General features: G+C 40.5%; 1 protein-coding gene across 1 annotated transcript; it reads left to right on the top strand.

Annotated features, from left to right (window-relative positions):
* Window positions 1–23,947, top strand: LOC130920698 (vascular cell adhesion protein 1-like). The gene is made up of 5 exons (XM_057844083.1): window positions 1–140; window positions 4,464–4,730; window positions 19,379–19,699; window positions 19,776–20,030; window positions 20,109–23,947. Exons 1-5 carry the CDS (start codon window positions 62–64, stop codon window positions 20,282–20,284), a joined length of 1,098 nt encoding a protein of 365 aa, XP_057700066.1. The 5' UTR covers window positions 1–61; the 3' UTR covers window positions 20,285–23,947.
* Window positions 23,948–24,112: the final 165 nt, after the last annotated feature.

The following is a 24,112-nucleotide window of genomic DNA, read 5'->3' as shown; positions in this document are numbered from 1 at the left end:
GATTTCAGAGCAAGAGCCTGCAGTCTTTAATCTAGCAAACGACTTCGAAAAACCGGAAATAATGTCTTGCCTTTCCATATTTTTGGCTTTTCTCTCTCTGTCTGGCTTTTTGGGCAAGTTCTACGTGTTTGCCATTTATGGTAAGTTAAAGCATTTTAGCTTCCCTCTGGACTGAGATGAACTTAAAAATATTCTCGTATTTAACAATAGTTAGACATAGAGCTGGTCAAATGTTTTAGATGAATAAAAATGCTTTGTTTTGTGAACAATTACTGAAATAAGGATAATGATTAGCTTATTTATCTGTCTCAAGGTCCTTCAGCCTTCATTGACAAAGTTTGAAAGAAGCCTATATAAAAGGGCTCCGTGATCTGCCCAACTCCCCTGAAAAGCATGACAGTATTTTTTTCATATTGTCCAATCTTGATTCTTTGCACAATTGTTTAAAACTTTGTTTTTGTATTGCTGTTTTTTAAGGTTTTTACACAATAGCATTTATATATTAGCATTAAGCTAGCAGGCGCTTGAAAAATGAAATATATTTTAGTCAAGGGCGTAGGTTTGCACAGATGGTAAGGACGTAACACTACCAACTTTTCAGGAGGCTCAAATTGTCCCAACTTTTAAGCACCCTTTATTTGCATTATAAAATGAGTTCAGTTATATAAGTAATTTAGATTGTCTTCCCATATGTTGTAAGGATAGAATTGACCTTACCATTGTTAAGTGAAATATTGTCATTATGTTCAGACTTACATTTACCCCTTTTCACTTGTTTAATGTGCCGGTCCACCCCCACCCCCCCTTAAACGCAAGTATAATTGGCTGATGACTTGATTTATTTAAAATTGATTTATTTTCTTCATTAAAAAAATGCAGTCTATAAAGATATTTTTTCTGATAATCATACATTAATCATAATTGAGGTAAAGAGTTTTAATTTTTTGTTGATGTTGGCTGTGCTTGTAGACAAAAGCTGTGTTTTACCTGAAGGAAAGCTCCATTTTTATTTATTTTTGTTATACCCTGACGCAGAAGTTTTTCAGTGATATTTACTGCAATTTTCGGACCATAAGGCGCACCTGACTATAAGACTCCACTCACCAAATTTGACAGGAAAACAGCATTTGTTCATAGATAAGCCGCTCTGTCCTCACTGTATTATGGGATATTTACGCCAAAAGATATTAACCGGTAACACTTTATTTGACAGCGGCATCATAAGACTGTCGTAAGACCAAATGAACCACCATGAAGCTTTGAACCGAATTGCTGCAAAGCTTCATTGCTTATAGAAGCTTCATTTTGCCATCACTGTTCCCTTGGGGGAGACAGTCAACCTCTGCTGCCACCTGATTTAAACACTGTTGACGTCCAACATGCCTCCTAGCATGTATTGCAGCGCTACATATGTAAATAACAATCAAAATTCATGTTCTGTGCTTAGTATTTTTTCAGTTACTCTTCCAGTTGTTTCATTCATCGCTAGTTCTGGTATTCTGTAACACTTTATTTGACAGTGGCGCCATAAAACTGTCATAGGACTATCATAACTATGATATGGCACTAGGAGTGCGCCATCTTAGGGGCCGTTTACACGGTGACTCTCCGAGAAGACGAAAAATTTCATGTTGGCATCTATATGGTTCCGTCTCCATTCGACCAATGTCGCAATTCCGCATCAAAACGATGTAGTATTCATGCTAGGCCCTAGAGGGCAGTGCAGATTTACAAGGCGACAGCGAATGATGCACTTTGACCTCCTCAGCCCGGAAGACAACATGCCCACCCACTCCAAGCAATGGCATTTTTCTTTAGTTCCACAAGGCACATAAATGGAAACATTCAACATATTTAAATTAAAGATATTATGAAAACAGTAAATTAAAGCAGACGTTCCGCCATATTTGCTGTTGTTAATGTTTAGTAACACTGCTGTGCACGGCCAATGTGACGTGTATGAGTGCCGACGTTATCGCCGCGGGTCCCGCGCCGCGGGAGCTTTTGATATGCATGCGGCGGACTTCCCCCTCAAGCCCTCTGCAATCGAATTCTTCCACTTTTGAGGCAGGATTCCAAGGTTTGCGTCTTCCGTCTTCGCTGACACCATACGAATGCGAGGCCACTCCGCAACAGTCATTGCGTCTTGGTGTCGCAGAGTTGCCATGTAAACTACCCGTTAGGCACCTCTCGATTTGATTCAATTATGATTCAAGGTGCTACGATTCGATTATCAAACGATGATCACGATTATCACAATTATCAATGCGTCATACATTACTAATTAATAAAATATCCAAACAAATTTATGTCCATTATTTATCAAATATATCCTAATGATTCAACAGGAGTGATGGAAACATGCCCACACAACAAAAAGCTCCCCTTAAACTGCTTTTTTTTTTTTTTTTTTTTTTTTTTTTAAAGAAGAAAGTGCAAAACCATTAACCATTTTAAAGGCAGTACTTATTTCTCAACATGCCTATACAAAACAAGGTACTCTTTCTTCTAAGCAATATACTTTGTTTTCACAGATTTCTGTACTATTTCGCATGTTTGTAGTGTTACCGCTGTACTTAATCCTGATTTTACACGTTCTGCATCTGGAATAACTTTTGTACACCAGCAAACAACGAACAACTTGACATGGAAATACAAGTCGCTAATTAGCATAGCGCTCGGCGCTAACTAATAACATCTCAAAAACAACAACAATAAAGGCTAAACAGTACAAGAGGGTTTATGTACTCATCTCTGATAGACGGACACGGGACTTAGCAAAACACTAGGGACTTTTTCCAATTAACACGACTTGAACCTACTGCTGGACAACTGAAAGACAACGAGCAACTAACTATCTCACTTCTCCTCTCGCTCTAAAAAAGGAACTGACTGCCGGGTTCCTGCCTGTCTCATACACAAATTTATTTTCCAGTCTTTTTAAAAGGAGTAAGTCTCTCGCTCAGTAAACCAGCAGCATCCATCATAACGTAGTGCGTGCATCCGGTAAAGGTGTTCGGGCAGCAGACGTGTCTTGAATTTCGTTCCGCTACAAGTGGCTGTCATAAAGTTATTAGGGAAAATCATCGTTATTGAACATTTATGAATCGTAATCGAATCGTCACGTGTCGAATCGCGATGCATCTAATAATCGATTTTTTTGGAACTCCCTTACATAGCACTGCAATGAGCTTTAATAAATGCTTATGACAGATGTCATTTTGTGTCATCCAGCAAATGATCTCCCTTTTGAATTGACGTAAAAGATCCGAGCTGGACATAAATGGAGTGACATAATCTGATACTAAATGACATGTGTCATAAGCATTCGTTAACGCCTATGATAGTGTTATTTCACAATTATGACGGTCGTATGGCAGTCTTATGGTGCCGCTGTCAAATAAAGTGTTACCTATTAACCCAAATAAATCAACAAATAAACCGCACTGGAATACAAGTTTCAAAATGAGGGAAAGAAGTAGCGGCTTATGGTCCGGAAATATCTATTTGGACAATTTTGACCGGTTTTAAGACAAATGTTTTTTTTTTGTTTTTTTTGCAGTCCTGCATAGTTAAGAGATTATAAACAAGTTTGTTTTTATTGTGTGTGTTCATATAATTTAAGTTATGTTCACATGTTGCACTTTAAATTTGCTAATAATATCTACAAATTTATTCCGGAAGTTTTCGAAATGTTTCTTTTGTAGTTTTTGAAAACAAAGGTTTGAATTGAACGGTGTATCACCTGAACCAATACAAATGAAAATTACTATAAGTCAATACAGATTTACTTTGCATTAATCATTTAGTCTATCAATTAATTAGGTTCATATTCGTGCGAAATGTAGTCCTAACTCCCGTTCACCCAATCTGTTTGGTTTTGTTAATCTCCTGTCCCCAGCAAAAAGTGTACATGCAGGTTATACTGTTATATTGTCCCTACCAATGTTGAGACCAAACCTACGCCCTTGATTTTAGTACACAATATGTGTAATTTTTGTTCTTATTATGTGTGCTAGCTTTATAGTTTACCCAACATGGCTTGTACTTGTACCACTTAAAAAGCATTAACATTGGACTCTTTTTGAGGAACTGTTTATGATCTCCCAAACTAGTCATTTAGCATCTGCGTAAACATACAGTATGGTCGATTAAAATGAAGCGCTGGTCATCGAGATCGGTCAAAAAATACGTTGACCCTGTCTGTAAGACAATAAATGTCATTCAAGTCAAAAAGTGTACAACTTGAACTCACCGTGAATTTTATAACCACGAGAAAGTAGAAACACATGGTGTGTGAGGAAGTGGGCTGACGGATGCTTGCCAATGATGAGACTGCATGACTCGCAAAACTGAAACAAGAAGTTGACTGTCGTTATTATTAAACAGGGAAAACAATTAATTGTGCACTCACACGGAATTCTGTCAAGTGACGTGACTAATTTTGCTTTATTGCTTTGCAGACGGAAACTGTGCCGACAAGCCTGTATTCAGTCCGCCCCGATTGTTCGTCGAGTTTGGCAGCTCGGCGTCTGCCACCTGCTCCGTTTGCCGGCATGCTTGCATAAATAAAAAGTCTGGTTTGGAAAAATCCATTGGCAGGGTGGAACGAAACGGGACTACTATTTTATGGACGGTGGACAAAATGGATAAGTGGCCTACGAACCCCTTGTGTTACTACATCGACAACGGATCCCAGTGTTCCAGCTTCCTGCCCGTCACCGTATACCGTAAAACCACCATTTCTCTTCATTAGTCTCTTTAGACTGCTAATTTACCACTACCAGGGATTAAACATTCATTCTTTTTTTAGCTGAGCGTAAATTCACTGCTGCCATCCCGTGGTGGACAGTGGAATGAAAAACCTTATATATATACAGGTAGTCCCCGGTTTACGAATCAGTACCGTTTCTGCGCTGGCGATGTAACCCAGATTTCCGCGTAAATCAGAATTAATAAATGAAATAAATACCTCAAAACACCCTCTAAATGAAAAAAAAAAAAAAATCAAAAAACAAGTGATATACGTCATTATACGGTCCTCGCCAAGATGTTGGATCTAAGTCCCGGCTAGACAGTAAGCTAAGCTCCGAAATGACGATGTCAGACCTCCGTGTGGTTTGCTGACTTTATTCAATTGCTCACGACATCCACACTTGCAGAATGAAACTAACACAAAATGAAATTAAATCAGTCTCATTTTCAATAACAGAAATTCAAATTTGTGTTTACAAGTAGCTGCTGATACAGCAATAACAAATGATTAGCATGTATCAGTTAGCATCCGCACATCATCAAACAATTGCAAAACTTGCCCACTATTGAAAACGCACAATAAATATTCCAAAAGGGATTTATATACAGCCGTCGCCTCTGGATGCTTCACGAGCAACAAATGTGTGCTCAGGCTGTCACTTCTGTCATTCGGCTTCTCTGTGTGTGCGTGTGTGGGGTTGAGGGGCGCGTCTGTACATGCGCTCGCTTCCTGTTCTACGCATAGGATGTGCTGATCTAGGTTTTTGCACTTCCGAGCCGATACCAATATTGTTTTGCACTTCCAATCCGATACCGATAACGGCCTATCTGAGCATGTATTAAAGTTTAAAGTTATTTAGCCTACTCACTTAGTTGTCAGACTCATTTTGAAAAGGGTTTTAGTACTCTTCATAACAACTAGCCAGCTGAATTAGGTGAGTTTGAATAACACACAACGGTTGGTAACAAGAAACTGACCTGTTTATTCAGTGACAAACACAAAACATTATAAATAATCAACAGAAATTGCATACTCAGTCAGTAAAACGTGCAAATAATATCGTAAACTGTCTTAAAAAAGCAAAACACACAAACAACCTCAGTGGAAAATCCCACAAACCCCCCAAGCTATTAGATGCTTTTAATGTTTCGTGCATTATTGTATAAAAAGCCTCTCAGGTTTAAATAAACGACTATTTCAGTATCAAGTTAACATTTTAAAACAGTAAATACAATAATCAAGTCCCCATTTTGTATCAGCAGCTTTAAACTACATTCAATTCATTTAATTTTGCGAATCAACTGTTAAAGTTGTTAAAATTTGCTCCCGTTATTCCATAATTTCCCTTCTGTCTACTTTCGACATGTGAAAGTTTTAAAACTGTTTTGAAGATAGATTCAAGTCAAGATTTTGCCGATGTAGGAGTATTTTAGATAAAAAGTTAATTAGGTTCGCTTGGAAGGTTCACAACAGCCTACTAGGGAAGTCTTCTGCTTTAAGATGGTGGCTGTTCAATAACGCATCTAGTTTTCAATACTTCAATGTTGCTAACGCAGTCGAGTCTGTCGTTTTGCATCTTAGTTCTATATACATATGATACCTATTATCTCCAGTAAAACGACGTTGACGTAGTTTGTAGCGGCTGTCAGCAGCAGTCAGGTATTCTTGTGTTTTTTATCCAGCGGCATGAGTTGAGCTAAAGCCGTGAGTTGAGCATTGGCATTACCCGGGTCTATGACAAGCATGATGTTTACTCTCGGGACGCAATGCGGTCTGTTTCCCATTGCGTCCCGAAGACCGCGCTGTGTATTAGTTCCACTTTACTTGACATATTTCAATACTCGGAATTTGGATGTTTGTGAATCGTTCTCGAATCTTCCATGGACGAATCGCTCAAGGATGTAATGACGGCTGGGCATGTTATGCCGTGGTTCTAAGTGTTGGCTGGTGCGTCTTTACTCGCGAGAGATAATGGCTCGTCATCCAGAATGAATTCTTCGGCAATGACTCTTGTTATTCCCTGGGCTTTGGGACTGTCGAGTGCCAGTTTGTCATGCATAGCAAACGTTTCTGCCAGTGTTAGTTACGTAGGACCTTTCTTTTTGTCTTCGGTTTTCTTAACATACTCCTTATATTGTTTGTGGTGGTATTTTGCTAAATGCTTGATTAGGTTGGTTGTATTAAAACTTCTTACAGCTTTACCACCACGCTTGACTTTATTGTGGCATATGTTGCACTCTGCCTCTTCGTCTTTGTCGTCTTTTAAGGTGAAATGATCCCACACAGCTGACATTTTTACCGATAAAGTCTCTCGGTAAATTGGGAGACGGTAATGTAGTTTGTTGAAGGTGTGCTGTAAAATGCGGACCGGATTTTAGGGAAACCGAAGCAAAAACTGGAATGGATTATGTAAACCGGTGTGCTGGAAAACCCGGACCGGACTTACAAAAAAACTGGATCGGAAGTCTGGATCGGAATCGGTCGGCCGATCCGATAACGATGCGCATTTTTTTGCCCATATTGGCGTTCGCTCCGATCCAAATATTGGATCGGGACATCTGTAATATATATTTATATATTAGGAGTGCAACGGTTTGCGGTTCAAAGCCGAACCGTACGGTTCGCCCTGTACAGTTCAATACGCCTTTATGAACCGCGCCTTTTTGGTTTTGCAATTAATTTATTCCGAACGCTTGTGGAATGAATTGGTCAAGCTCTGTGTGCGACGTGAAGCACAGTTGTGGAGAAATTCCCGCCCCGCCGCAAGTAAATGTCCGATCGCTGTCAAGCACCTGTGTAATAGAAGCCGAGTAACGCCCTCTCTCGCTTACGAGCGAAGTGAAAGTGAAACAAGAAAGAAAACTAAAAGCTATGGTGAGCGGAGAAGTAGAGAGACCGAATTTTGAGGAAGCACTGGCTTCTTTCACATCTGCGGTGTGGCAACATTTCGGTTTCCCCGTGGACTACAATGCGGTGAGAGAGAAAATAGGAGGGAGAGAAAATATTGAAAAAACACAAAACAATTTGCAAGCATTGCTCATCGCTTGTTCCCTATGCTAATGTCAACACTTATAACATGACTCCGGCACCTCAGCCGGCATCACCCACAGATATCACTTTCTCAGAGCAGGACAACCCCGGAGATGACACCAGTGAAAACACACGGCGGGCTTCGTTAATTTATTTGCACCGCTTGCCCCGCTTTCATTGTTCCCTCGTGGACATATTTTTCCAACAACGTATTCCCCGACATTCATGAAATGGCACACAAAGCCATCGGAGATGACTTCGCTAAAGCACATAGTTTCGCCGTGACCACTGATAGTTGGACATCCCATGCTACAGAGTCCTACTACCTAACTGTGACGGTCCACTGTAATTCATACCTGTCAAGTTGTACGGTCTCGGTGTAATTTGTACATGTGAGCACTGATTTTTAAATGTGTACGCCGTTCGTTACGTTCAAATTCTGTACGTTTAACGTGCATTACGTTTTTTTTCCTCCGTTCATTAATACGTTGGTTGAATGACGCGAGAAAAGTCAGAGGCACGGAGAGGGAAGAGTGTTTGTTGTGACGATGTAGTAAACGCGATGCTAGGCTAGGTGGCTCCAAAAGGTGGAAAAGCGCTATTTAAGTATAACACCATTTACCATTTATTTCCTGACTGTAGCCGACAGCCTACAACCTACGCCTAGATATCTCATGCATATAGAACTACATGCGAAATGACAGACTCGGTAGCGTCAGTAAACAGCCGCCATTTTAGAGCAGTAAACTTCTCAGAAAGGCTCTGTTGTAGTGAACCGTCCTAGTGAACCTAAGTAACTTTTTATCTAAAATACTCCTAAATCGGCAAAATCTTGACTTGAGTCTATCTTTCAATGATGAAACAGTTTTAAAATGTTCACGTCAAAAGTAGACAGAAAGGAACTAATGCAAAAACGTCAGCAATTTTATCCACTTTAACGGTTGATTCATTACATTAAATGACCTCCAAACATAGCAAAGGTTACTCAGGTTTTTTTTTTTTTTTTAAAAAAAACATGAAAGGTAACACCAGTTACTTTGCCAAGTAACTTTTTTACTACGAATATTTTTACATTTTAAGTGTTTATTTCATTTTCTTAAAAGCAAAATAAAAGCAGTTTAAAAAAAAATAGAAAAATAAAAAAAAAAGCAAAACGCAAACCGAAACCGAACCGAAACCGTGATCCCATGCTGCTGGAAACAGAAATGTTGTTTAATGTGGTTCACATCTTATTTATATGATAGGGATTTCTTTGTGTCAATTGGAAACCATGAGTCAGAATGAACCAAATTCACATGTGGGGTTCCTCAAGGGTCCATTCTTGGACCACTTTTAATTAACATCTATATGCTTCACCTAGCTCAGATCATCGAACGGTATGACATCTCCTTTCACATCTATGCAGATGACACACAACTCTACATTTCTGTGTCCCCGCATAATTGTAGTCCCTTAGTCTTCCTGAGTGAATGCATTCATCAAATCAATGAATGGATGTGCCAGAATTTTCTCCAGCTAAATGTGGGGAAGACACGTGATCATTTTTGGGCCAAAAAAGGACAGCAAGGAAACTGGACCACATTACACCGGTTTTGAAATCATTACACTGGCTTCCAGTGAGTCAAAGGATAGACTGTAAAATACTCCTGCATGTTTACAAAACACTTAATGCCCTTGGACCAAAATACATGCTTGATTTGTATTTTGCATCAGCATCTAGACCCCTAAGGTTGTCTGGAACCGGTCTACTGTATGTTCCAAGAACAAGAACCAAGCAGGGTGAGGCAGTATTTAGTTATTATGCTCCTCACCTCTGAAACAAGTTACCTGAAGGTCCGAAGTGTGCTCAAACTGTTAGCCCCTATTAAAGCAGGGCTAGAAATCCTTTTGTTTATCACAGCATATTCATAACTGTCTATATCAGGGTTCACCAAATCTGGACCTTGATGCCATCTATCCTGTCGTGTTTTCCACGTCAGCCTCCCCTAACACACCTGAATCAAATGATCATGTCATCAGCAACCTCTCCAGAAGCCTGATAATGATCCTAATTATTTGATTCAGGTGTGTTGGAGGAGGGAGACATGGAAAACACGACCGGAAAAGTGGCTCCGAGGTCCGGATTAAGTGAACCCTGGTCTATATATTTCAAATTTCATTCGCTGCTTAGGCTTCACCGTGTACAGACGCACTCTGAGCTCCTGAAGCACTCCCTTATCTTAACCGATAAGCGCTCAGGGCCAGCAAGCTCGACTCCCAGTATGGCTTCAAAGAATTTGAAACCTGGAGACTTGGATGAAATAAAATCCTCCATACAGAAGTTGGAGGTCTCCTTGACTGGCTTGATTCAAAACCAGAATCAAGAAATCGTCAGAGAGCTCCAGTTAATTCGCGCTGAAAACGAGAAACTCAAGCAGGCGGTCGAGGAGAGAGATGTTCGCATCAACAGGCTGGAAATTTTGGCTGACGATCTCGACCAGTGCCGACGCGCAAATGAGCTCATCATTTCTGGATTACAACTGACGACTAGTCCAGGGGACACAGTGGCGCAATTGCTAAGCTGAAAGAGTATGGAATAATCATGGAACTGCTGGACATCCGTCGCTGCCTTCTGCTCCCAACTGGGGGGAGAGGAACGGCGACGGTGCTCATGAAGCTGGCCGACCACAACACCAAGACTGCCCTACTTAACCAGCGCCGCCACCTGAAAGGGTCGAAGATTTTTTTGAATGACAACTTGACTCGCCGAAATGCCGAAATTGCAAGAAAAGCACGTCAACTCAAAAAAGCTGGGAAAATAGCCAACACCTGGGTCTCGGATTGCAGGATCCTTGTCGAGACGCAAGATATGAAGATTAAAGCTATTACGAGTCTTGACCAGCTGACTACAGTAGCTGGATAACTGTAAATACTACACAGCGGACCAGTATAGCAACTTGTGGATGTGGACGGTAAGCTGAAACTTATCAACGGCAGGAGTCTCTACAAGAATCTTGAACACATTAAGGATTATCTACCAAAGATAACAAAGGCTCTGATTTTAATTTACACGGATATAACATGACACAAATGAATCGGGCATCTAAGGGGGGAGGGGGTGTTGCAACCCTAACCCTATGATTGACAATCTCCTGGAATGTATTACAATTGAGCTCCTAATCCCCAATTGTAAAAACATAATTATCTGCTGTGTCTACCGAGCCTGATTCAAATGTCTAATATAAGGAGTACAGTGGTACCTCTACATACGAATTTAATTCGTTCCAGGACCTTGTTTGTAAGTCGAAATGGTCGTATGTCGAGCAGGATTTTCCCATAGGAATACATTATAATTCCATTAATTCGTTCCAAAGCCTAAAAACATACACTAAATTCTTAATAAATACTGCTGGCACTGTTACAAATGGCAATTAAACATAGAAAAACAAATAAGTTATAAATAAATAAGTCAGAATAATATAATAATAAGAAGAATAATTAATAATTATTCCTGTAAATAATGTAACGAATTGGATTTTAATATGGCGGACACTTTTTACTGTCCCTGAACGCACCGCGAAGCTGACGTCACAGTGAGATAGGTCGGTGCGGTAGAGATAATACTTTCGTTTTCTTGAGAGCAGTCAACTGCTTAAGACAATGGGCGTTTTGTGTTGGATAAGTTCTTAAATAAATGATAAAAACGTGACGAAGCTGGCGATTTCCTTGGCAATGTTACCACAATAATAATTGTCACCTTAACTTATAAATAGTGGCGAACGGTGGTCGGAAGAGGACCATGGAGCTGTATTGTTGAGCCAGTTCAGGGACGCGCACCCCAAGCTCATATTTTTCTATAACTTGCATCTTCATTTCAAAGGTAAGCATCACTTTTTTCCTTGTTTCTCCAACTGTATCAACTTTTTTTGAAAACTGGGTTGATTTCTCACACAAGAAAATCCACCGTGCGTTCGTTTGCAGTGCTGTCATGTCGTCGTATTTCGAGCAACTCGTCGGATGTAGAAACAAATGGCGGCTCAAATTTTACGTCGGATGTCGAAAAGATCGTGTGTCGAAGTGATCGTATGTAGAGGTACCACTGTCCAGTGGTACCTCTACCTCTATCGTATGTAGAGGTACCACTGTACAGTGGTACCTCTACATACGATCGCTTCGACACACGAACTTTTCGACATCCGACGTAAAATTTCACTCGCCATTTGTTTCTACATCCGACGACATGCTCGAAATACGACGACAATGGCAGCACCGCAGACGAATGCACGGCGGATTTTCTTGTGTGACAAATCAACACAGGTTTCAGAAAAGGTTGATACAGGTGGTGAAACAAGGAAAAAGTTGATACTTACCTTCTAAATGAAGATGCAAATGACAGAAAAATATGAGCGTGGGGTGGGCATCCGTGAAATGGTTCAACAATACATCTCCACGGTCCTCCTCCGACCATCGTTCGCCAGTCTTTGTAAGTTAAGCTGACAATTCTTATTGTGGTAACATCTCCAAAGAAATCGCCAGCTTCGCCACGTTTTCATCATTTCTTTCACAACTTATTCAACACAAAACGCCTGCTGTCTGCCGCAATTGACGGTGTTCTCAAGAGAACATTCAAAGTGAAAGTGAAACTCAAGCTCACCGGTTCGTCTCTGGCACGTCAGCGCTGCGGTGCGTTCAGGTACACAAAAAAACGTCCGCCTTATTAGAACCCGATTCGTTACACTATTACAGGAATTATTATTATTAGGGCCCGAGCACTAGGCGTGCGAAGGCCCTATTGTAATGCAAAGGATTATTATTATTATTATTAGGGCCCGAGCACTAGGCGTGCGAAGGCCCTATTGTAATGCAAAGGATTATTAGGGCCCGAGCACTAGGCGTGCGAAGGCCCTATTGTAATGCAAAGGATTATTAGGGCCCGAGCACTAGACGTGCGAAGGCCCTATTGTTTTGCAAAGGATTATTATTAGGGCCCGAGCACTAGACGTGCGAAGGCCCTATTGTTTTGCAAAGGATTATTATTATTATTATTATTATTATTATTATTAGGGCCCGAGCACTAGGCGTGCGAAGGCCCTATTGTAATGCAAAGGATTATTATTATTAGGGCCCGAGCACTAGGCGTGCGAAGGCCCTATTGTAATGCAAAGGATTATTATTATTATTATTAGGGCCCGAGCACTAGGCGTGCGAAGGCCCTATTGTAATGCAAAGGATTATTATTATTATTATTAGGGCCCGAGCACTGAGCGTGCGAAGGCCCTATTGTTTTGCAAAGGATTATTATTATTATTATTATTATTATTATTATTATTAAGGCCCGAGCACTAGGCGTGCGAAGGCCCTATTGTAATGCAAAGGATTATTAGGGCCCGAGCACTAGACGTGCGAAGGCCCTATTGTTTTGCAAAGGATTATTTTTTTTATTTTTATTTTTCAGGGCAAATGAAAACGGCCAATTTGGAGGCCTGAACATGCACGAAAAGTCACCAAAATTTGCACATACGTTTTCGTTGAGGCGGAGGGGTCCAAACAGGAAAGTGAAAATGAACGTCAACAATTTGTCACGCAAAAAACTTTGAACAGTCATAACTCGGCAGATATACAACATATCTGCGCCAAACTTCCCGTGTTTGTTGAGAGTCATACCCTGAAGGTTCTTGTAGGGGTCATTTGCATCAACTCTACAGTGCCAACTAGTGGCGACAGAAAGAAGTTTTAAAAAAGGCCTTTCCTATTGGGTTTTTTCAACATAGAGCAAGGAAATTTGGGGAGTAGATACCTTATGCAAAACTGCTCCAAAAAGTCTCTTGCACCCATATTCCAAATCCAACAGGAAATCGGGTATTTTGGATCGAATGTGAAATTTTCATGGGTTCACAGTAGGAGTTTACATTTGGAGGCTTGAATATGCACAAAAACTCGTAAAAATTTGCACATACATGCGGCTTTAGATAACGTTCGATAATCTTGCAATGTTACGAAAAAATGTAGCAAAATGCCTCAGTGGCGCCCCCTTGAATTTTTCAAAAAGGCGTTTCCTATTAGGTTTTTTTAACAGAGAGTGATGAAATTTGGGGAGTCGATACCTTGTGCAAAACTGCTCCAAAACGTCTCTTGCACCCGTATTCCAAATCCAACAGGAAATCGGGTATTTTTGATCGAATGTGAAATTTTTATCGGTTCACAGTAGGAGTTTACATTTGGAGGCTTGAACATGCATAAAAACTCACCAAAATTTGCACATACATGCGGCTTTGGATAACGTTCGATAATCTTGCAACGTTACGAAAAAATTTTAACAAAATGGCTCAGTGGCGCCCCCTTGAAATTTTCAAAAAGGTCTCTCCATTTAGGTTTTTCTAACATAGAGTGATGAAATTTGGAGAGTCAAAACTTTGTGCAAAACTGCTCCAAAAAGTCTCTTGCACACACATTCCAAATCCTACAGGAAATCGGGTATTTTGGATTGAATGTGAACTTCTTATCGATTTACAGTGTGCACATTTTACACCTTGGCACCTAGGGAATTAGTTTGATCATTCTCAAAATTGGTGAGACTGTTCATGAGGCATATGAAATCTTAAGTTATAAAAATGGTGTGTTTTCATTCACGGGCCTGACCTGGGCGGGGCGCCAAATTCTTCCATTTTTTCGCCAAAACACCGAATTCGGAAAATGACTGATAACTCCCTCATACAATGTTCAATCTATTTTAAATCTGGCATGTGTGTGAGGTATACCAGCCTGAGCAGGACTGGATTGAAAATTTACCATTTGTGCCTGGCGCCTCCTAGTGGGAACAGGAAATGCCCTTTTTTACGGGACACACTCCTCCTCTAAAGGGAAAAAATCAATCTACCTCAAACCTGCATAAGGGAAGCCTTAAGACCTGTGTTCAGGTGCCTGATGAAAAATATTGAAGTTTCGTTGAAGCGGAGGAGTCCAAACAGGAAAGTGAAAATGACTGTCAACAATTTTTCTCTCCAAAAACTTTGAACAGTCATAACTCGGCAGATATACAACATATCTGCGCCAAACTTCCCGTGCTTGTTGAGAGTCATACCCTGAAGGGCCTTGTAGGGGTCATTTGCATCAACCCTACAGCGCCAACTAGTGGCAATAGAAAGTCACTCGTTTTTCCAATACATGTCCAGTTCTTTTCAGGTTGGTCATTGTAGTTTCAAGACCTATTAAAATACTTATTTACGGCCCATGTCCACGTGTCTCTGTCTGTTGCCGTGACGACCCTTTGTTCGCCATTTAAAGGAAATATTTTTTTTCAGAGACTCAGGCAGTTTATAGAGCCACAATATTTGGCACACTTGGTCGAAATGGCCCAGTTAGAATATTAATTTTGGTTTTGAATAAGGGCTTGGCTGCACAGCTCAGTAGTGGCTCCTTTTTTGTAGTACTCTCTCCAATAGGGGTTTTTATCTCTTTGGTGTGGGAATGTAAATAGGCGACTTTCGAGCATGTTAGGTTCTAATGAGATGATTAGAGAAGAGGATCTGCCACCACCCTGACCTGCACACAGTCCGAGTTGCGTGACGTCCGAGTTGCGCTAGATTGCGAGGGCCCGTTCAGTCCTGCTTGCAGGCCTAGTTTTTTTTTATTTTTTATTTTTTTTTCAGGGCAAATGAAAACGGCCAATTTGGAGGCCTGAACATGCGCGAAAAGTCACCAAAATTTGCACATACGTGCGGAAAATTGTAAATTTCGATAATTTAACAACGTTGCAAAAAAATGTAACAAAATGGCTCAGTGGCGCCCCCTTGAAATTTTAAAATATGCCTATAACATTAGGGTTTGTCAGCGTAGAGCAATGAAATTTGGGGAGTCTATACCTTGTCTAAAACCGCTTCAAAAAAGCATTGGCACCCATATTCCAAACCCAACAGGAAATCGGTTATTTTGGATCGAATATGAAATTTTTATCGATTTACAGGGTGCACATTTGAGACCTTTTCGCCGAGGGAGTTAGTTGGATCATCTTCAAAATTGGTGAGACTGTTCAGGAAACATATGAGATCTTAAGTTTCTAAAATGGTGTGTTTTCATTCACGGGTCTGACCTGGGCGTGGTGCCAAAGTCGGCCATTTTTTCGGCAAAACACCGAATTCAGTAAATGGCTAATAATTCCTTGACACAACTTTCAATCTTTTTCATATCTGCCATGTACATGCGGTATCCCAGCCTGAACACGACTGCATTGAAATATTACCCATTAGGCCTAGCACCCCCTAGTGAGAACAGGAAATGCCTTTTTTTACGAGACAGGTTCCTCCTCCAAGGGAAAAAAATCTGTTGACCTCAAACCTGCATCAGGGGAGCCTTAAGACCTGTGTTCAGGTGCCTGATGAAAAATATTGAGGTTTCGTTGAAGCGGAGGGGTCCAAACATGAAAGTGAAAATGATCGTCAACAATTTGTCTCGCAAAATACTTTGAACAGTCATAACTCAGCAGGTATACAACATATCTGCGCCAAACGTCCCATGCTTGTTAAGAGTCATACCCTGAAGGGTCCTGTAGGGGTCATTTGCATCAACTCTACAGTGCCAACTAGTGGCGACAGAAAGGAGTTTTAAAAAAGGCCTTTCCTATTGGGTTTTTTCAACGTAGAGCAATGAAATTTGGGGAGTAGATACCTTATGCCTAACTGCTCAAAAAAGCCTCTTGCACCCATATTCCAAATCCAACAGAAAATCGGGTATTTTGGATCGAATGTGAAATTTCTGTCCATTTCTAGTACAGTTTACATTTGGAGGCCTGGACATGCACGAAAACTCACCAAATTTTGCACATACATGGGGCTTTGTGTGGATTTCAATAATCTTGCAACGTTACAAAAAAATGTAACAAAATGGCTCAGTGGCGCCCCCTTGAATTTTTCAAAAAGGCGTTTCCTATTAGGTTTTTTTAACATAGAGCAATGAAATTTGGGTAGTCGATCCCTTGTGCAAAACTGCTCCAAAAAGTCTCTTGCACCCATATTCCAAACCCAACAGGAAATCGGGTATTTTGGATCGAATGTGAAATTTTTATCAATTAACAGGGTGCACATTTGAGACCTTGTCACAGAGGGAATCAGTTGGATCATCTTCAAAATTGGTTAGACAATTCAGGAGACATATGAAATCTAAACTTTTCAAAATGGTGCGTTTTCATTCATGGGTCTGACCTGGGCGTGGTGCCAAAGTCGGCCATTTTTTCGGCAAAATGACAAATTCAGTAAAGGACTAATAGCTCCTTGAAACAACGTTCAATCTTTTTCATATCTGGCATGCATATGCGGCATCCCACCCTTAACACGAGTGCATTGAAATATTACTCATTAGGCCTAGCGCCCCCTAGTGGGAACAGGAAATGCCTTTTTTACGAAACAGGCTCCTCCTCCAAGGAAAAAAAAATCTATTCACCTCAAACCTGCATCAGGGGAGCCTGAAGACATGTGTTCAGGTGCCTGATGAAAAATACTGAGGTTTGGTTGAAGCAGAAGGGTCCAACAGGAGAAGTAAAAATGACTGAAGCCATTTCGTCTCACTACAAGTTTTGAACAGTCATAACTTGTACAACATATCTGCGCCAAACATATCGTGCTTGTTGAGTCATAGTCTGAAGGGTCCTGTAGGGGTCATTTGCATCAACCCTACAGCGCCAACTAGTGGCAATAGAAAGTCACTCATTTTTTAAAATATATGTCCAGTTCTTTTCAGGTTGGTCATTGTAGTTTCAAGACCTTTTAAAATACTTATTTTACGGCCCATGTCCACATTTCTCTGTCTGTTGCTGTGATGACCCTTTATTCGCTCCTTTTTTGTAGTCCTCTGTCCAATAGGGGTTTTTATCTCTTAGGTGTGTGAATGTAAAGAGGCAACTTTCGCGCATGTTAGGTTCCAATGAGATGATTAGAGCGGACGATCTGCCACCACCCTGACCTGCACACTGTCCGAGTTGCATGACGTCCGAGTTGCGCTAGATTGCGAGGGCCCGTTCAGTCCTGCTTGCAGGCCTAGTAATTTATTTGTTTTGCTACGTGTAATTGCCATTTGTAATAGCACCAGCAGTATTTTTTAAGGATTTAGTGCAGATTTTTGGGCTGTGGAACGAATTAATGGAATTATAATGTATTCCTATGGGAAAATCCTGCTCGACATACGACCATTTCGACTTACAAACAAGGTCCTGGAACGGATTAACTTCGTATGTAGAGGTACCACTGTATATGGAAAAGATACTGTCTAAAACGAATAATAAGCATGTTTTCGTTGTGGAGACATTAATCTTGGGATAAAATATGTACAACATGTTGTTTGATTTTCTCATACATTCATGTCTGATGAAACTGTTACAGTGACCTTTGAGTCCGGCAATTGTTGCCACCATGTACACCTTAGCAATGTATCCTTTTAAGAGACTTATAAGAAAAGCATTTTGAGTCGCTACTCACACCAGCTGTGATATCACATAATCACTTTTGCCACACACATAGCCACAACAAAATGTTCCACAGCAAATGCACAGCAGATGCAAAAATGTCAGGGACATGGCAAAGCCATAACCTTGTACGCCCTGAAATTAATCGAGCTGCTTGACTGGACGCTACTAAACCCAGATTGCTCATTGTGTTATTGTACAGTTTTGTGGCCATCTGATGTATGTACCATGTCTGAATGTGCGTCTTTAGTTGTATGGGGGACGGGAAACTGATAAGCAAATGCTTTATCCCGTCCGCCTTTGTCTTCTTCTTCGGTTCCTTCGGGCAAATCATATCACATTTTGTAATTGTCAATGATACCGATGATGATAATAAAATTTCATTTCATTCAAATTTCAAGCTACTTGTTCTTCATTAATTTTCTGCTTTAATTCTATTTCCGATTTCAAGTATTGTTAGTTTTTTAATTCTACTCATGATTTAATGTGATTTTTATGTATAATATCATTTCCTGTGTCAATTGTCTATGTTTTAACTTAATTTTTTTTTTTTTTTTAATTCAATATGATTTTTATAAATCACTTTATTCCTGCTCGTGGATCTTCATGTGATGTAAAGCACTTTGAATTGCCTTGTGTTGAATTGTGCAATACAAATAAACGCCTTTGCCCTCCCTTAATCCATCTGCAGGCGACCGGGAGATTGATTTTTGATTGATTAATGATTTTACGACACTGTGCAGGTGTGCGCTGGTCCTCATGGGAAATGTAGCGTTGGTCCTCATGGGAAACGTGTTGCTTTAAATAGACGTCTTTTAACATAAAATCAGATACATTTTTTGGTATTTTTCTTTTTTACCAAAGTCTCAACCGATTTATAAAGTCTTCAGTATCATTTCTGAACAACTCTACTAACTCTGAAAGGGGGCCTCGAGCATCCTTCTCCTGGCTGTCAGTGACAAGTCGCAGGCCGAGCCAAACTATGATAACAATGCGACTTATATTGCACAGAAAACACGATGTATCTAATTGCTTTGTGGATGAAGTTACTTGCCCAACACTGTTTTGTTGCGGTGCTCCATCTTTAAAAATACAGTGGCGGTAATAGGGAGTTATTCCATCATATCTTACTTACCGACTCTCATTTTGTGTCTTCTCAGATTCTCCTACAAAGGTAGAGTTGTCATTTCGCTCTAAAGGCATGATGATGGTTGAGGGCCAGCACTACACAGCGGAATGTTATGTGGAGAACGTTGCCCCGGCCAAGCTCCTTACCGTGACCATCTATCACGGGTTAAATGTGCTGCGCCAGGAGCACCTACAGGAAATACCAGAGAAGAAACCGACCAATATTACAATCACAGCCGACTTTAATGCCACTAAAGAGATGGATGGAGCCAATTTTTGGTGTGCCGGCCAGCTAGATGTGGAACCTATGACGAAGAATACAACATCAGATTTCGTCACCCCCACTGTTTTCTGTAAGTCTGATAGCTTGTTTGTCATTTTAATCAACAACAAGCTCAATAAAGTACTTCTATCTAAAACCGTACAAAGATAAGCCTCGATTCAAAGGAACGTCAAGTGGAACAATCAGCCTGACTGTAGGAGATCCCCTTCATCTCAACTGTTCCGCCGAGGGCAACCCGACACCCTCGATTACGTGGAACATTTCATCGACGGCCATTTCATCTTTCGAAGGAGACATCCTCTCAGTGGACTCTGTCACCACGGCACATAAAGGACAGTACATCTGTTCCATTATCAACATGGTTGGAAGGACCACTGCTGAGTTTAATGTGGATGTTAAGGGTGAGTTCAAGAATTTTATTTGAATTTGCGTACTTATAAATCGTTAAATTTGTCTCCCTTTGTGCTCTCCTCCCGCAGTCAACTACACGATTATCAATATTGCCCGGTTAGCAGCGTTTGCTGTTGTCGTGATCCTCGGTGTCGTTATCGTGTCCATCCTTCACCACAAACTAAACTGGACTGGAAAGTACAACCAGAAGGTCGTGTTTCGTTCACACACCCAACACATTGCCTTGCCTGACAGAGAGTTGTAAGGCTGAGGTATTGAGGTTTGACCTGCCTTGGGACTTTTCCAGATAAGAGCCAATTTCTTTTGCTTTGACTTGGGAGCAAAAATCGACATATTGGCTGTGTTTGGTGGCAGTGAACTCATCTCGGTTTCCAACAAGCAGGAGTTCAATGGACAATTTTTAAATGTTTTTTTTTTTTTTCTATTTTAAATAGGAATATCTAAGCAGTTTGATGACAGTTCAAGTCAGGGGCTCTGGAAGTCACTCACAGCAGGGGGTGCTGAGGATCTTTTTTATTGTTTCCAATTCAAAAAACAGCCATTTCGGTCCATATTTGTCATGCTTGTGGATTTTCTCCATACTACACATGTGTGCTGGATCGGTTACGTACTACTACTAGAATACTACAAAGACAGCGTTCTATTTCACTTACATAGTGTATTGGAGTTTTTGTATTGGAAATGGAAGCGCCCGTGTATTATAACGCATAAAATCAGTGCAGTTAGACGGCGCAATGACACACAAACACATTTGAAAACTAAAAGGTCCAATAAGCCTCTTTTTAACCCCCCCTTTCACAACACAAAAAAAAATGCATACAAATATCTAGGGCTGCAGCTATCGAATATTTTAGTATTCGAGTAATCGACTGAAAATTCTATCGATTAATCGAGTAATCGGATAAAACATATTTTTAGGTGAAGAGCAATTATAAATATACATGAGAAAACAAGACATTTCATCTAATCTTGAACCATTTTCAGTCAATCAATGTCTTTATTTTCGATGTATATTGTTGAAAACAGCCAACAATTGCATCTCAGATGTAACTAGAGAAAAAAATGACTAATTCACTGCTTTCACTCAAAAAACCTTTAGATCTTATTAAAAAAAGAAAAAAAAAAATCCTAAAAATGCTGTTATGCTTGATAACACACATGACTTAAAAGTTAGGATTTTTTCACACGTGTTTCAATTGAATTTCTATTTGTGTCAAGCCATTTTACAGTTCTAGTTAAGTTTTAAGTTTGTCTAAACTGTAAGTCCTGATAGGATTTTGAGTTTTTGCAGTGTTCAAACTAAATTTATGATACAGGCTGTATTGGAGCACATTAGGGACCAGTGCTACTTGGTGTTTTATCCAGCAATGACTACTGAGCTAAAACTGATAGTTAGCATTATTGAGTTTTTATTTTACACCCTCATCACTCCACAACGCTATGTTATGTTAAAGCCTGTATGTAAGACACGTTAGCCACGCATTGAAAGTGGTCATAATTAATAGAAACCTAACCCTCCGCAGGGCTAACGTTACTTGAGCTAGTGATAGTAACATTAATCTTATTTATTAGCGCTTAGCGCTCTACTGCTTTAAGATGGCGGCTGTTTACTAACGCTGCCCAGACGCGGCCGAGTCTGTCATTTCGCATGTAGTTCAACATACATGTGATCTCTATGAGACTCATCCTCTCCCAACTACCTGCTACCAACGTAGCATCGTGCGGGCTAGTATTTAGCAACGTCGGCGTCGTTTGTAGCGGCTGTCGGTTGCAGCAAGTTTTTTTTTCTTTTTCTTCTTCCTCTACGCACGTGACATCAGCGCATTGTCCTGCATTAAAAGTAGTCCGAGCAAAACGTGATGCTTAGAGCTGTCAAAATAAACGATTACTCGAGGTGAATAAAATTACTCGGACCAGTTTTTAAACTCGAGTTACTCGAGTTGCTCGAGTATTCGTTTCAGCGCTACAAATATCTAATACGGAGGCAGCTCAACAGCAACAACAAACAATAATATGGCTACAATCCAAAAATGTCTTACCTATTTGAAGACACCAAAGGGAAAAAGAACAATCATCATAATCATCTTCAAATTGAATTTTGGCAAAACCTCGCTGTTTTTGTAAAGAAAAAAAATCGCTAATTCGTTTTTGTGCCATGTTCGCGCCTCCTCTGTCAACAGCTAACTTTTCCAATAGCACCTTATTCAACGTGACCCGGTAGCAAGCAAGGTGTCAGGTGGTGACCATGTTATTAGCAAAAACACAAAAAAACTTTTTCAACATATCGGCAAACTCCAGGGACTCGAGTCAGAATGAGAACGAGAAAATTACAACATTAGTGCACTGCAGACCTCGCTATTATTGCACCCGTGCACACCCAAAATGTGATTTGGGTGGTGCTTTTACAGCGCTCCTTAGTTTTATTCTATTTTACCAACGGATAAACAGGGTTTCCCCTAGAAAACTTGCAAAGCCGTGATGGAGAAGCCTGCCAGTGGCCCACTACGTTTACAAATATTTACGTTTGCAACTTTTTTTATGCACATTGCTTGCATTGATCCAACCTGCAATCTAATCACTTAGCTGACATTAAACAAATATGTACCTACGTACAGTAAACTGCAAGCAGAGAAGTGAAAATATAATACCAAATCTCTCTCACTACCAGTGCCAGATGCTGATCTTTGAATGAGGGGAAGCTCAAAGTGTGACCGCCTGTGAGTGCTTTGTGATAGTGGAGAGACTGAGCGGCACGCGCTTCTCGGTAGGGAAAGAAACTAGAGTGCCAGAAGTCAAGTCTCCAAACACAAGTAGCTTAAATATAAAAAAAAAAAACACCAAAATTCGAAGCTTGATTTTTCGCTACTCATTTTTAACAAATCAGGTGTCGCTAGGATGATTACGAAGGTCTCCGGTTCAACTCAGAACAACGGAGTGAAAATTCAAAAATGCCTCCTGCAATTGTTAATACGAAAATATCACTCATTTCGCTGTCAATCAAAAAGGGATTCAGCCTCAGCCAGATCATCCAATCATCATGCATGGAACCAAAGCGTCTGGGCCAGCTGAGCCCCGCCCACGGCCCACAGACTCCCAGCGACGCACAGCGTCCAATGGGTGGGATAAACCCAGCCTTTAGCCAATGACTCGTCTTGTTTTCCTGTAACGTCCTGCAGCGTCCACACTGTTTAAAGGACTGCAAAGCCTTGCAAATGAAATAAAAGTAAGCCGCGTCGTCACCACTGATAAGAAGGTAATTTTCAACAAAAGTTGAGCGCGTTGTAGCGCATATTTGGTCAATGACATGTACGCAGAATACATTGGAGTGGCATCATAAGTCTCATAAGATCAAATAAACCACAATGAAGTAGGGATGGGCGGATCGATACCAAAATATCGATATTTCGATCCAGCGCGTTAAATTTTAGGTATCGATCCCCAAGCAAAAGTATCGATATCTGGAATTAATATATTATATTTTCTTTGTCAGTTTTTGGGTATATTTTTGTGCACACTTTTTGTACTACTTTTCCCTTTCGCATTCTACACGCACGTAAGCTGTGCACACACATAAGCAGTGCACCGGCGTGTGCTCCCGCCCCCATTCACGTCCCTATCCTGTGTCGAATAGCATGCTTTTCCTCCGCCCCTCTCACGCCTAATTTCTTACTTAACCTTATTATTTCTTATTAGGGCCCGAGCACTAAGCGTGCGAAGGCCCTATTGTTTTGCAAAGGATTATTTTTAGGGCCCGAGCACTAGGCGTGCGAAGGCCCTATTGTAATGCAAAGGATTATTATTATTATTATTCTTCTTTTTTCAGGGCAAATGAAAATGGCCAATTTGGAGGCCTGAACATGCACGAAAAGTCACCAAAATTTGCACATACGTGCAGATTCGCGTAAAATTTGATAATCTTGCTTCGTTTTGAAAAAATTTCAAAAAATGGCTCAGTGGCGCCCCCTTGACCCTTAAAATTTTCAAAAAGGCCTCTCCTCTCAGGTTTTCAACGTAGAGCGATGAAATTTGGGGAGTAGATACCTTATGCCTAACTGTTCAAAAAAGCCTCTTG

The sequence above is a fragment of the Corythoichthys intestinalis genome, chromosome 8 (genome assembly GCF_030265065.1).
Source record: "Corythoichthys intestinalis isolate RoL2023-P3 chromosome 8, ASM3026506v1, whole genome shotgun sequence".
NCBI classification, from domain to species: domain Eukaryota; kingdom Metazoa; phylum Chordata; class Actinopteri; order Syngnathiformes; family Syngnathidae; genus Corythoichthys; species Corythoichthys intestinalis.
Note: the sequence above shows the minus strand (reverse complement) of the source record. Positions and strands in the feature narration are given on the sequence as shown.

What these genes read in the sequence shown, in the direction of transcription:
- LOC130920698 (XM_057844083.1), top strand. Translation starts at nt 62, where the DNA reads ATGTCTTGCCTTTCCATATTTTTGGCTTTTCTCTCTCTGTCTGGCTTT. An exon ending in CTACGTGTTTGCCATTTATG is followed by an intron (nt 141 to 4,463) that starts GTAAGTTAAAGC and finishes ATTGCTTTGCAG; the next exon opens with ACGGAAACTGTGCCGACAAG. An exon ending in CGTCACCCCCACTGTTTTCT is followed by an intron (nt 19,700 to 19,775) that starts GTAAGTCTGATA and finishes AACCGTACAAAG; the next exon opens with ATAAGCCTCGATTCAAAGGA.